This window comes from Aspergillus aculeatus (assembly GCF_001890905.1).
Source record: "Aspergillus aculeatus ATCC 16872 unplaced genomic scaffold ASPACscaffold_9, whole genome shotgun sequence".
Lineage (NCBI taxonomy): Eukaryota > Fungi > Ascomycota > Eurotiomycetes > Eurotiales > Aspergillaceae > Aspergillus > Aspergillus aculeatus.
In genome coordinates, this window is record NW_017962984.1 from 906,250 (window position 1) to 919,509 (window position 13,260).

Here is a 13,260-nt window from a genome sequence, read left to right on the forward strand (position 1 = left end):
TTAGCTCATGTCTACGTCGCTCCAGTAATAAAATCCCTTGCCGGTCCTCGGCTGTCAGCCGGCTTAGTTAAAAAGTCCACCTAAGACCCATGTCAATTGCAGGAGTCTGCTCAACGATAGCTGATTAGAAATCAATAACCACAGAGATACACACATGATCAGGTGTCATTACGAAGCTAGATTTCACTGTTTTCGCACAAGATATAATCGGAAATATCTTGCAACATATTCCTAACTCGACCATATAATTTCTCCTTTCTCTTCCCACGAATCCGGGCCAGACATATGTGACGATCGGTGCATACATTTCAAATGAAGACACGCCGCGGTCGCTCTTCTTCTCCTCGACGCAGCCGTGGCGACTACTCGAACCCTGTCATGAAACATCCTGGCTCGTCCGAGACACAAGCTGGTCTCAAGTCATTTACAGGGGCTGTGACCGGCGCATCCTATGGTTCAGTACAAAGTTTCGGCGCCATGGTCATCTTACAGGAGTATTTGGAAGGAGCTTTTGTAGTGCAGATGGCTAGCGACAACTCAGAGACGGTGTTAGGTCACTCACCAGATACTCTATTTGCGCTTCAGAGCTTCTCTGACCTTTTAAATGACGATCAAGTTGAGATATTCTCCCACTACATTGACCTCATTCAGCCTCCGGTCGATAACCGCGTCATCGTTGGTCCCGCAATGTTTGAACTTACTATTGACGATCGGCTTGGCATTTCACGGCGGCTTTGGTGTTCCCTTCACGCCAATCCTCTCGATAGGAATACATTGATATGCGAATTTGAATTGCAAAATGATCATATGAACCCTCTTAATGCTGCCGCTAGGATACTTCCAGCTGGCTTGGCCGGAACCTCAGGCCACTTACCAAAAAACTGCCGCAAAACTAGTGTGTTTGATGGTATCTACCGACCATTGCGTATACTGCCTAGTACACGCAAGGGTGTCGCCGAACTCACCGCTATGGAAGCGATTAGAATTGTCGACCAAATACAAAATCAGCTAGGTAGTGCTTCGACTGTAGAGGCCTTGTTGGAGATCACGGTGAGCTCAGTCAGAGATTTGACTGGCTTTAGCCATGTGGTGGTGACTAAGTATGAAAGCGAGACGCATGCACTCATTTCGCCAGCTTTAACAGAATCAAGTTTTATGGAGTTGGCCATTCCCCACCAAGCACAGAAAATCCCACATGCAGAGCAAGTTTGGTTAGTATATGACCAGGAGCAAACGAATTCTCGGATGATCTGTCGGGACACCGAGAATGCCAAGCATACGCTTGACATGTCATGTGCATACCTGCGGGCAATGTCGCCAAGTCAGGTCAACACTCTGCGTCTAAACAAAATACGTTCCTTCATGTCGGTCAATATTATTGTCCCCCATAAAGTTTGGGGCGTGATCTCTTGTCGCTCCTACGAACAGTTTCCCATGAGGGCGCCTCTCCCGGTTCGAAAGATTTGTCTAATAATCTGCAACACACTCGCACGCAATATCGAGCGCCTTTCATATGCTCCGCATCTTCCGCGACGAGCTTCTTAGATCTCTGGCAGCCGCGGATAAATCTTGTTGGTCATCAACCGTCTGGCACGATCCGCTACGCAATCAATAGACCTGATGCACCAGACTTTGCACCACGCAGATCTAGAAGTCGGCGATGGCCTGAGTCGACCTGCTCAGCGGATGCATGATTGACTCTGAGGTCTGTTTAAACAAGTGCCGGTTACGGGAGGTGACACAGAGTTGGCGGGAGGATGCGGCGCAGGCGACCATTACCGCTGCCATGAAGATAAGGATTAAACAGAGGATTAGAGTCGATGAATGGCAAATGATAGCAGGGAACCAAGACCACGTACCGGCTCCTATCTCCATTGACGACCAGAAGTAGAACCAGGAGATGTCCATATTCTGGCCGTAATCGACGCCCAGAATCACGCGTACTAGAGCGATCGCCATGATCACTACTGTGATGAGGAAGAAGCATAGCAGGCTAGCTTTTGGCGCTGGGGAAGTTGTGATTCCATAGGATAGGAATAGGCACGGAGAGAACTGGCAACAGACGTTGCTATTCTGTTTAGCTTGAGCAGACTACCCAAAAAAAACAAGCAAGGTCAATCCAGTTTATTTATCATAAAGAGCAGTTCAAGACTACTTGCCAAAAGCCATCATATCTCTCAATCTCATTTCACTCTCCATTGAGTTTGCTTGCCTTGATTCAAGGCGAAAGTGAACAAGGGAGTTGTGGCATACTCCATGTGGCTACCACACCACCGGTATCGAGATTGTATGGTCGCTCTCGCTTTTAAGTCCTCTGGGTATCTTCCCGGTCAACAATATCAGATGTCAAAGGACAGTGATATAATTGAAGCTGCTTTGGGCTGGCTTTTGAAAGTGAGGCTATGCAACGTGTCGCTCAGACAGGCGGGTACCCCGCAGTTTCTTGTCAGTCGATGGAGAATTTCTTCCGACGACGGGTCGGAATGGCCCGACGCATCTTAATTGGTGGAAGGCAGCTCGCCCATAAATGTATCAGAATTAGCAAACGGTGTCGAGCCTTCCAGGATATATCTCGCGAGTAATTATGGCAAGTGGTGGGTCGCAGATATCTATCTGGATGGTAAGATACTGCTATCGTAAGAAAAGCAGAAATTGAATGCTAATGAATGCTCGGTAATAGATGTTGATGATGCTCTAAGGGATCACCTAGTTGAAGAGTACGATCTTAACCGAGAACATACAGATGGGTATATCTATCGCAAAACCCGTCAATTTGACGATGACCATTCTATTGGGACAAGGTGAAGGCCCATTTATCATTATCTAATCGCCAACGCCGGGAGCAAATTATCAGTAACAGCTGGCTTCAAAAAGCCTTCGACGAGCTACTGGATATCCCAGGTCTCTGGATAGACGGGATGAGGCTGAGTATGGTACATAGACTAGTCGCAATCAATTGCCCGGGGGTACGCCAACGCAAAGTCTGCATTTGGAATGTTTTGCGACCGCTAGACCTGCTTGCGAGACTGCAACACAACCTACTTTAAGCAAACCCGTATAAGCCCAAGCTCGCTGTGGTCTGCCAAAACTGCAAGCCCAGGAACATGACAAATCGACTTTATTCTTGCCACTCTTTATTGATGAGTTTCCCAAGGAGAATCATGTGACTTCTTGGTTTGTCCGCCGCTGTGTCTTTGGTGCCTTTCTCGGAGCCAACCTGACGCCTCTCGAAGATGGCCTCCAGAATATCCTGGTTGGATTACTATCAGTCCATCACCCCCAACCGCCAACCCATTATTTCCGCAGATCGAGACCCTCAGAAGCGGACCGAGTCTGGATGGCTTGGAGACATCGGCTGCAGATTTAATGGATGTTGAACCTGTTGCTGACTCCCTGACATTATCGTTCCAGACTTTTCAGTCGCTGGACATCAACCAAGAAGCCGGGAACTTCTCATATCTCGTATCACGGAAGCGAATTTCGAACGGAAGAACGGAAGATCAAAATCTCTATGAGTTCTTTACAACCCAAAGGGGAGAGAGCCCAGTTGAATTCGTAGCTTGCTGGTCGGTCAATGAGGATAGTACAGCAGATGAGTTTTTGGGGTTTCATCTGCAAAATGATTGCTTGGGAAGTACACATTAAAGACCAAACGTGAAGAAAGCGTTGTGTATTGACTCAGTTTTAGCGGGCTTTTGTTTCTTGTTCACTATCGTTATTCAAATATGCGTATCGGACTCTGTATTTAAGGCTCACTTTTATCAACCAGATCACATTTCCTCCATAGTATGTACTGTACAATCTAAAGTATGTCAAGCTAACTGCAGTCAACTATACAGAAATTAGTTAACTACCGCCGCTGAGTAAATGAGTCTTGCGATTTAAGTTAATACGTACTACCTACAGGCCACTGAAGTCAATAGTTCTGCACCTGCAATATCCGTGTCGGTCTATCTATTATTATTATGGTCTTTTGCTATTGTCTAGTGTCTAGTGTATAGTGTCTGTACGGAATACTACGTACTTCTTCTCCAATCTTCAGCATGTCCCATTCATACAGAACCTGGAAGTAGAGTATGAGCATGAGCATGAGCATGAGCATCAAGCGGGTCGATCCACTTCCGTCCACTCTCCACCTTCTCGTTCGATTCGGGGCCATCCATTTTATCCACTTTGATCCCAATCGAGTGGAAGGGATGTTCCCACCACCCAATCGTCCGCCGTCATTCCTCTCTCCCCTCCCTCCCTCGCGCTAAATCGACCGACCTGCTTTCGACCTGCTTTCTCTCCTCTCATCTTGCATATCCATCTTTTCCCTCTTGCGGTCTCCTCCCCTCCTATCCCTCCTCTTTCTTCTACCATCCTGCCCTCTTCCTCTTCTCTACGTCGCAATTCCTGCGCCCTGTTTCCCTTGACCTTTCCTCTTCCTCCTTAACCTTTTTTTCCTTCTTTCCCTTTCCTTCGCTCCATATTTTCTCGCCTTTGTCCCTTCTTCCTCTTCCCTCCTCCTTACCCCACCTTCCGCTTCTCCCCGTCCGATTTAATCATAGATCCTCATCATGTCCGAAAATAAGTTGCGCCCTTTGGCTTCGGCCCCTTTTGGTGCCAATACTGCTCTCTACAATCACAAACGCAGAAAGAATATTGGTACTGCTTGTGCCGCCTGCAAAATACAGAAACTAAAGGTGCGCGGCTCAACCTCTTCTATTATTTCTCCCTCCTATCATCTTTTCTTCTCTCTTTTTCCTTTATACACACACTAAACCGAAGGTGGACTGTAGTGTACCGGATCTGTATCCTATACCAGCTGCGTTAAAAGCAATATTAAATGTACTCTTAATAAGAATGCTGATAAACGCTGTCGGGGCGCTCTCAAATGCAAGATCGATGAATTAGCAGATAAGGAGGTATTGCTGGTCTATTTTGTGAGTGTTATTTGTGAAAGTGGTAATAATTATATCATGCCCCTCATCGACCTCATCCGCACCGATCCCACCCTTAACGAAATCCGCCAGTATATTTATCTACGTTTCCCGCTGTCGGAACTGGAGCTGACGCCCGGCCTGGCTCAACTGAATTGTAAAGCCCGACATTTATAATCCCCCGATTGTTTGAGGCCTATGCGCTGTATATTTGAAGCTAAATGTGCCGCCGACTCGCTACGCTACCTCGTACCAGTATACTTTTAGACCGCTGTAGTATCTGATTTCTATTTTATGTCATATCTCATCTCGCTCTGGTTTATCTGGTCGCATCCCTTCTACAACTGGATCGACCGGGATTTGTTTTTGCGGGAGATGCAGACTGGCAAGCGGATAGGGTAATTCTATTTTCCGTTTCTGGTCAACAGTATTCTGGCCGACGTATATGTAGGTTGGCACGTGTCTTATAGTAATTTAATATTCAGCTAATGCGCTTAGGTCTACTCGGACCACCGGGATGTGTTTACCATCCCCGGCGATACTGCCTCCAAAGGCCTCTATTTCTATGAGGAAGCAAAGCGGTTATTCGATTAGAAAGCCGGGTGTATTATATTGCCGACTGTGCAGGGTTTGGGAATCCTATGATTGTGGTAGGTCATTTTTACAACGCCTCTAACAAAGTCCCGGGTTGACCTTCTATGTAGTACTGCTCGGATCGGTCGCGACCGTCAGGGCTGGATCTATTAGAACCAGCTTGCATACGTATTACAAAAACTGTTGCAGAAGAATTCCAGTCTTACTACTAATTCCGATTTAGAAACCTTATGGATGGTTTATGGGCTGAATCGAACCGTCTGGGGGCTATTTAACGTCGCCACGTACGGCCCCTCCGCCCGAACTTCGACTTTCTCCTCCATCGCCCCCCATGCGCCCGGTCCTTATGAAGGAGCTCTACTGACGCGTCGGCCAGGATCCATGCTCTGACCGACTGGAGCCGCCCGGCGATCTTCTTACCCGACCGCCACCGTCTCCTACAGATACGCTATAAGAATAGCGCAGATGATATATGGCAGCCCTATCCACGCCCAGTAGCTGGTATTTTTAGTTATATGGATTATTTATTCATCGTGCTTTCGAATTTGATTTTGATTGTTTATAAAATGACTCGATTATTCGAGCTGCCGCCACACGCCGATCTTACCGCGCGGGTTACTGTATTATACAAACATCTCCAACATGGCGCAGACCACTGGCCCGTATGTTTAAAGAGCATGCGATTCGAAGCGCCTCATATTCTGTGTCTGCAGTGAGTATCTGGTGTACGATTTGGTTCGATTGGTGACTTATAGAGTGATGTAGTATGTTTTATCACTTGACTGTTCTGATGCTGTATGGCGTGGTTCTATCCGCCATACTGCCCTCGCCGATTGATTAAGTTGGGCTCTACGCCCGTGCCGTACGGCTGTCGGCAGTGTGAAACATCGCCCATCTGATCTGTATTTATCGCTCGTGCTGGGGCGATGAGCGCATGCCGGTTAGTAATAGCTTTTTTTTATTGGGGGCCCTTCTAGCTTTATTAAATGGGTTAGATGAGTCTGATAATTAAGAGGTGTTTATCACCCTTTTCGTCGCTGCCAAGTTATTAACACGATGGTAGGACGGAGGGAGGAAGCTGCTGGGGATAGTACGTACTACTGCCCAGGCTCAAGGGGTGGCTCTGCCCACGGAGACTGCCTCTCTGTTTACCATATTTCTCTTGCCGCTTGTGACGACCCCGATGTTGAAAATGGACGAATCCCCCGAGGGGGCGGAGGAAAACAGTACTGCTAGTTGAGGTGACCTGAAACGTTCCTCTGTCTATGCATCGCCTTTTGATGAGGCCTTTTTGATGAGAGGGCCAAGAGATTAGATTGTAAATTAAAAAGATCTTCAGGGACTTTCGATTTAAAATGTCTGTGGAATAGGATTGATGAAGTACCCACTAATCATCGATCATCGATCTCGCAGTTTTATGCCCAAGGTCCATCCCAGGCCAAGCTGGCTTTACATCAACATAAACTAGGCTCTTGTTTTTAGTTGGTCAGAACTGAAGTATATATTCTATAATAATTTGTTTTCAGATGTCTTGAAATAATACAATTAAATATAATATAATTAGATTACTATAATTTTTAACCGGGAATTATAATTTTTAATTAAGAAAAACAAAATATATATTGGTCAGCGGAATTCAGATACTTTATAACCGATAGGATGCTCTTATTCTTATTAGATAGTAATATAATAGGGCGCAAAAAGAATAATAAGTATAAAAAATTAAGATCGCTATCTTTAACAGAAGTTTTACAGTCTGATTATTTAGAAAACTATTCTTTATTTATCGCATACAGAATCTCACCCTTACTTTAATTAGCTGACGAAAAGATGCTAGGGATTTATAAAATAGCATATATTAAATATGTCTTTCTTTATTATAAATATAGATGATGCTTACATTCGTTAACTTTTTAAATTTAGGTTTTGTATTTCTTCGAGTTCGTCAGACGGGACGATCGTTTAAAATTCATCGAAAACTGTTATAATTAAAATCCAGACTTTTAATTACAGCTTTGGATAGTACGCTTAAAAGAAGAACAGGACTCCCTATACAAATTTGAAGATGTAAAAGAAAAAACAGTAGCTCGGTTTATTGAGTAGGCATATTAAGGAGATTATCCTACTCCAATCACCCTTCTGGAGCCTACTGACCTCGTTTATCCCGAAAAAGATCGATACAGACATCGAGGATAAGCCTGGAACAGGAACTCCAGAAACGGACTTTATATTGGAGAATCATCTTCTTCTCATCTATATATATATATTCTTCCATATTTATATTATTTCTGAACTTCAAAAATTAGCCTACAAAAAGACGACCGCCTGTTTTGCGGATCTGGACAAGTCTGATAGACTCGATAAGTAATTTGCAGTAATTAATATTTTATAACTTTCTTTTTTTAGACTTTTTTATAATAATATTTTATTAGACTAGCTGGTTTAGTATATTACTTATAGTATGGACAAATTGCGGCTACAGGGCTTTTTTTATGATTTTCTGAAAGATTTTCCTGCTTTAAGCTTTTATATAATAAATTTGCTAAGTCTAGTACAGACTCCGCTATGGCGGAGTATATAGTAAAAAGTATAAGTTTATATAATATTCGGCTAGATAGACAGATAATAATTATAATCTTTAAAAATATTAGTAAGCTACTGCAGCCAAGCGGATATTACAGTCTATTCGGACTGGTAATATACTGCTTATCTAAGCTTACTGTGTTTATACTATATTTATTAAAATATTTTTTCTTTCTATTTATTATTAACAGTTTGTTTTTGTACGTTTGATATTCTATAGTATCTATCTATAATTAAGATCTAATTTTGTATATCGCGTTGAGAAATGCTGGCCAGCTTCTGTATAAAAATTAATATTATACGTTTAAAAGGTTTAATATATCTTAACATCGGACGTTTCTTAGTCAGAGATAAGATTGTTTTTATACTTTTATTAGTTTAAATTAAGAATATATACTTTTTTGCGAGTTAATGCCAGCGGGAATTATATTAGATATTCTATTCCGTTTTTTATTAATTATACATCTTATTCGAAAGCCATAATTACTTGAGATATATTCTAATAGGCTCGATAATATTTGCTTATTCTAATATATTTATAGGCGAGCTGCTTTCCATCAATTAAAATGCATCCGGCCATTCCGACCCGTTAAAAGAGATTCCTCATTGACTGATAAGAAACTGCGGGGTATCCATCTGTCTGAGCAACACATTATATAGCTTTACTTTTAAAAAGCTGGTCAAAAACCCAGCCTAAGGCAGCTTCAATCATATTACTGTTGTTTGATGTTTGATATTATAATCCGGAAGATATCTAAAGAACCTAAAACAAGAGCGACCAGACAATCTCAATACTAGTAGTATAGTAGCCATATATAGTATGCCACAACTCTTTTGTTTACTTTCGCCTTGAATCAAGATAAGCAGATTTAATAGAGAGTAAATAAGATTGGGAGATATAATGGCTTTTTGGCAAGTAGTCTTAATCTGCTTTTTATGATAAATAAACGGGATTGACCTTGCTTATTTTTATTTCTGGGTAGTTTGCTTAAGCTAAACAGCAAAGCAATATCTGTTGTGTATCTTATATATTTTTACATATTTTCTGAGTTTTAATATCAGTTATAATATATAAAAACCTAAGTATGGCAGTCGCGGTATTTTTAAGTCTAGTTCCTGCAGTTTAGACTATTTAAGCTTCTTCAATTAACTTAAAGTATTATCTTCATTAATCAGATATGAAATAATTATAAATATTTATAAAGTTAACAGAAAACCTTAAGGTCGATTGGATAAGATAAATAATAAGATTAAAAATAAGAAGGCGGTTATCGACGAGATGTTTAAAATTAATAAAAAGAAGAAAAGCCAGCACTGAGAGATAATAATCCAAATCCAGAAATTTGAAAAGATTATTTAAAAGAAAGAAAGCCTGGTTGAAAAGCAGATCTAAAACCTTCTTAATTAAAATATTTAATTAAAAAAGCTGACAGCTGAAATTAAAAAACAGACGGAATACCTGGCGTAAACAAAGTAGAAATATAATATATAGTAAGGCCATAATCGAAGCCAAAGATACGATTATTATTAATTTTAAAATAGATAAGATTAATCTGAACGATTGTTTAATAAGGCTAGAAAAACTTAATTCGGATATTAAGAAAGCGAATCAGAACCTAAAATCTACTTTTAATAATATTTAAAATAAACTATACCGGATTAAGAAATTTACTGTTAGTCATTTTAATAAAGAAGAAAATATTTTATATATTCCTCCGTATAGGCTTTTTTATCTGTTAATTTTTATAGAAAATAAACAGTTTTACAGGTCTTTAAGAATTTATTAAAATAAATTTGAATTCTGTATTTGCCGTTGACTTGCCGCCGGAGAGTTTTTAAATATATATATTATAGCACTTCTAGATACAAACTAACTATTCTTTAGAATATTTCTGTATGGTCTAACTGAGGGAGTCTTATCTCACTTATACTCACCGGATTTCTTTGCTATATTCCAAATCTCAAGCAGCAAAACAGATCCGATCGGTATTAGTTCTCGCCATACTCGCTAGAGAGATTGACCAGCATGTGTTCCAGCCCGTAGTATTTATCATAAATTCACTATTTAAATTTCTTCCAGGCTGGCCCAGTTCAGAGTACCTATGGATCCTTCAGGATTGACAATGCGCGGTCACTTTGTTCTATGACCGCTTTTCGGGTCGCTCTAGGCACGAGTTCCATTGCTGGTTGACAACGTTGATGAATGTTAGTCCGGCGAAACTGGCGCCGACCACAATGATGCGCTTGCCGGCGAGGAAGTGGTTTGCATTTTGCGTTTTTAAAATGGATTTGATGTGTTAATCAACTTGCCGCGGCATGCAGACCGAGGTTACTACAAGGAAACAGGCCCAGATCTTTTGCCCGTCATGCTGGGTTCTATTCGGAACATGTATTGCAGCCTCGGAGTATCTAATTAAGCGTCTTGTTTTGACTGCCACTGCTTTGAAAGTATCTAACCAGTTTTGGATGCGTTGCAGCTACTCGTCAGCACTATTCAGGCGCTAGTCAACGTGGCAGTGCCTAGACAATTGACGATCGAAGTATCTTCCGTGCCTTGTCCTCGGCCTATACAAGGATAATTTAAAAATCCGCACATATCCGGAATACAGGATGGAAGTTAACATCCACACAGAAATGAGCCAACCTTCAGCTACGACTTGCCGTCATCGTAGGGGTACCGCCTGTGACGAGTGCCGACGCCGGAAACTGCGCTGCGACGGACAGAAACCTCAATGTGGACTCTGCCTGGGCACGGGAGTCGCTTGCGTGTTGACCCAGCGGAGTGCGCGAGGACCTAAGAAAGGTCACTTGCGTAATCTGAAGAACCGACTCGTGCATCTCGAGGCCTTGCTGGAGAACCGAGTGCCGGCAGAGGATACGCAACAGGATCCCCACACCTTTGGCGAGTATAATGGCGACCCATCACTATTACCCTCGGTAAGAGCTGGCCATGCGGGTGAGGTTGGCACATCTGTGCCGTGGATTTCTGCGGGTACGGTGACCTCCAATTCAAAGTACGAGCGGCTTCTACAGCCCGGCTTGACACCTAGTGTACCTTCTTTCTCTCAAGGGTCCTTCGTCAGCCCAACTATATCCGGCCATGGCACGCCGTTACAGCGCATTACCAGTCTTGTGCAGGACGAATTGTAAGCACCTCAATCAGGAATCAAAACACAATGCTAATCCCGACTAGAGACCAACTTTACCTGGACCGTGTCCATCATTCTATCCCAATCCTTCATCAGCGACGATATGTCTCCTGGTCCAAATCCAGTACCAAAACGGAACCGCGTAGATGCTTACAGTATGCAATGTGGACACTAGCCGCATTGCTCTCCACCCAGTTCCGAGACATGATAGAACCGCTGTATCAGGAGACAAAGCGCATGCTCGACCAAATCACTGCTGGAAAAAATGAGGACAGCAATATTGACACCGAAATTGGCCAAGCCTGGATTCTTCTCGTCACCTTTGAGTCAATGCGCACATATCATCGACGGGCATGGATGAGCGCCGGAAGTGCGTTCCACTTCGTGCAAGCCATGCACTATCATGAGATTGACAGCCTGGATGGCGAAAGAGGCTCGGCTCATGCTCAGCGTGGTGACTTTATTGAGGTCGAGGAGAGACGTCGGGTGTTTTGGATGGCGTACGTTCTGGACCATATCATCAGTATGCGCGACGACTGGCCAATCACTCTGAATGAGCATGTGGTAAGAATGACCCCAGCCCATTATTATATACAGTTTTTTTGTATTCAGTTTTGTAGATCTGCACCCGTCTTCCAGCCGCGGATTCCAAGTTCCAGAACGGATACCGGGAATTAGGACCGTTCCTATCCGAAGCTATGACGGACTCGACTCTCATAGTCCGATCTCCTTTTACCGAGTGCCTCATCCTCGTTACCATATGCGGGCGCAGTCTCCTTCAAAGACAACAGTGTCAAATATCCAACGCATACGGAGATATGACAGTCGACTGGACGGAACAGCGGCGATGACTGGACAGACTCCTCTTGCCAGTGAAGCCAAGCTAAGCCATATTTAGACTAGTTGATACTAGTAAATGAAATGCTATTATTAGTCAAGTTACAGTACTGACATTGAATAAACTAGAGACCATAATACGGCTTTGTAAGACTACGAACTAACGTAATCGGTAAGCGAGCGGAACGCGCAAGCGAGTGGAACGCCCAACTCGTGACTTCCGCATTCCACCAAAACATGAGGCTTTTGATCAACGAAATCAACCACCAGAATGGCTATATCGTCAAAAGAATGTAAGGAATAAGAAGGCAGGATCCTCTTAGCCATTGAGGCTTTAAAGAATGATTAAATTCCGTCATTGCGAGAAGCAGCGCGCGTTTTCAACGTTCCGCAAACCACCCTCTGGAACCGCGTTAAAGGAGTCAAATCACGAAGCGATATACGTGTCGTTTCGTGTAAATTGACTCTTGCAGAGGAGGAGACGTTGGAACAGTAGATTCTCTCCTTAGATAAGTAAGGGCTTCCCCCCAGGCCTTCCCATGTTCGTGAAATGGCGTCTATATTAATCCGGAAACGAGGAGTCTCGCCGGAGGCATCGGATGAGGCTTTAGTAGGGCAAAAATGGGTATACAACTTTATTAAACGCTATGACTCTTTAAAGACATGTTTCTCTCGCCGATATGATTATAAAAGGGCCCTCTGCGAAGATCCGAAGCTTATTAAAGAGTGGTTCGACCGTGTTTAAAATGCTATATCAGAGAACGGAATTACAGATGAAGATATCTACAACTTTGATGAAACTGGATTCGCTATGGGCTTGGTGGCTACTGCTAAGGTGGTAACGAGGTCTGACTGCGTGGGCAAGCCGTTTCTTATACAGCCTGAAAATCGCGAGTGGGTGACATCAATTGAGTGTATTAACGCCTCGGGCTGGGCCCTGCCTCCGTATATTATCGTCAAAGGGAAGATGTATATGGAGGCCTGGTATGAAGGCAATGTGCCTTATTTTTGGAGGATCAACACCTCGTCAAACGGTTGGACGAGTAACGAGATCGGATTGTATTGGCTTGAATACTACTTTATTCCTTCAATTAAGAAACGGCGAGTCGGGAAATATAGCCTCCTGATTCTCGACGGACATGATTCTTATTTAACGCCTCGTTTTGATGAAATCT

General features: G+C 43.1%; 6 protein-coding genes across 6 annotated transcripts; 5 read left to right on the forward strand and 1 right to left on the reverse strand.

Moving 5' to 3' along the window:
- Window positions 1-312: 312 nt before the first annotated feature.
- ASPACDRAFT_61117 (uncharacterized protein) lies at window positions 313-1,545 on the forward strand (the record flags this gene model as incomplete). The annotated part of the gene is made up of 1 exon (XM_020203628.1): window positions 313-1,545. One exon carries the CDS (start codon window positions 313-315, stop codon window positions 1,543-1,545), a length of 1,233 nt encoding a protein of 410 aa, XP_020055672.1.
- Window positions 1,546-1,647: 102 nt separating this feature from the next.
- On the reverse strand, window positions 1,648-1,959 carry ASPACDRAFT_43996 (uncharacterized protein; the record flags this gene model as incomplete). The annotated part of the gene is made up of 2 exons (XM_020201358.1): window positions 1,648-1,781; window positions 1,860-1,959. The coding sequence occupies 2 exons, from the start codon at window positions 1,957-1,959 to the stop codon at window positions 1,648-1,650; spliced, it is 234 nt and encodes a 77-aa protein (XP_020055673.1).
- Window positions 1,960-4,211: 2,252 nt separating this feature from the next.
- Window positions 4,212-4,994, forward strand: ASPACDRAFT_120651 (uncharacterized protein; the record flags this gene model as incomplete). The annotated part of the gene is made up of 2 exons (XM_020196362.1): window positions 4,212-4,685; window positions 4,782-4,994. Coding segments are annotated over exons 1-2 (185 nt in total), but the record flags the coding sequence as incomplete, so codon positions are not given.
- ASPACDRAFT_61118 (uncharacterized protein) lies at window positions 4,962-5,516 on the forward strand (the record flags this gene model as incomplete). The annotated part of the gene is made up of 4 exons (XM_020203629.1): window positions 4,962-5,079; window positions 5,200-5,320; window positions 5,351-5,369; window positions 5,421-5,516. The coding sequence occupies 4 exons, from the start codon at window positions 4,962-4,964 to the stop codon at window positions 5,514-5,516; spliced, it is 354 nt and encodes a 117-aa protein (XP_020055675.1).
- Window positions 5,517-6,167: 651 nt separating this feature from the next.
- ASPACDRAFT_79244 (uncharacterized protein) lies at window positions 6,168-6,894 on the forward strand. Its single transcript, XM_020205353.1, has 3 exons — window positions 6,168-6,228; window positions 6,282-6,456; window positions 6,580-6,894. Exons 2-3 carry the CDS (start codon window positions 6,451-6,453, stop codon window positions 6,754-6,756), a joined length of 183 nt encoding a protein of 60 aa, XP_020055676.1. The 5' UTR covers window positions 6,168-6,228; window positions 6,282-6,450; the 3' UTR covers window positions 6,757-6,894.
- A 3,745-nt stretch (window positions 6,895-10,639) lies between these two features.
- On the forward strand, window positions 10,640-12,138 carry ASPACDRAFT_120657 (Zn(II)2Cys6 transcription factor). The gene is made up of 2 exons (XM_020196363.1): window positions 10,640-11,245; window positions 11,293-12,138. The coding sequence occupies exons 1-2, from the start codon at window positions 10,710-10,712 to the stop codon at window positions 11,924-11,926; spliced, it is 1,170 nt and encodes a 389-aa protein (XP_020055677.1). The 5' UTR covers window positions 10,640-10,709; the 3' UTR covers window positions 11,927-12,138.
- Window positions 12,139-13,260: the final 1,122 nt, after the last annotated feature.

Excerpts from the sequence above, each read along its gene's own strand:
- ASPACDRAFT_120657 (XM_020196363.1), top strand. The coding sequence starts at position 10,710 with ATGGAAGTTAACATCCACACAGAAATGAGCCAACCTTCAGCTACGACT. Across the intron at positions 11,246-11,292 it reads AGTCTTGTGCAGGACGAATT|AGACCAACTTTACCTGGACC; the intron begins GTAAGCACCTCA and ends AATCCCGACTAG.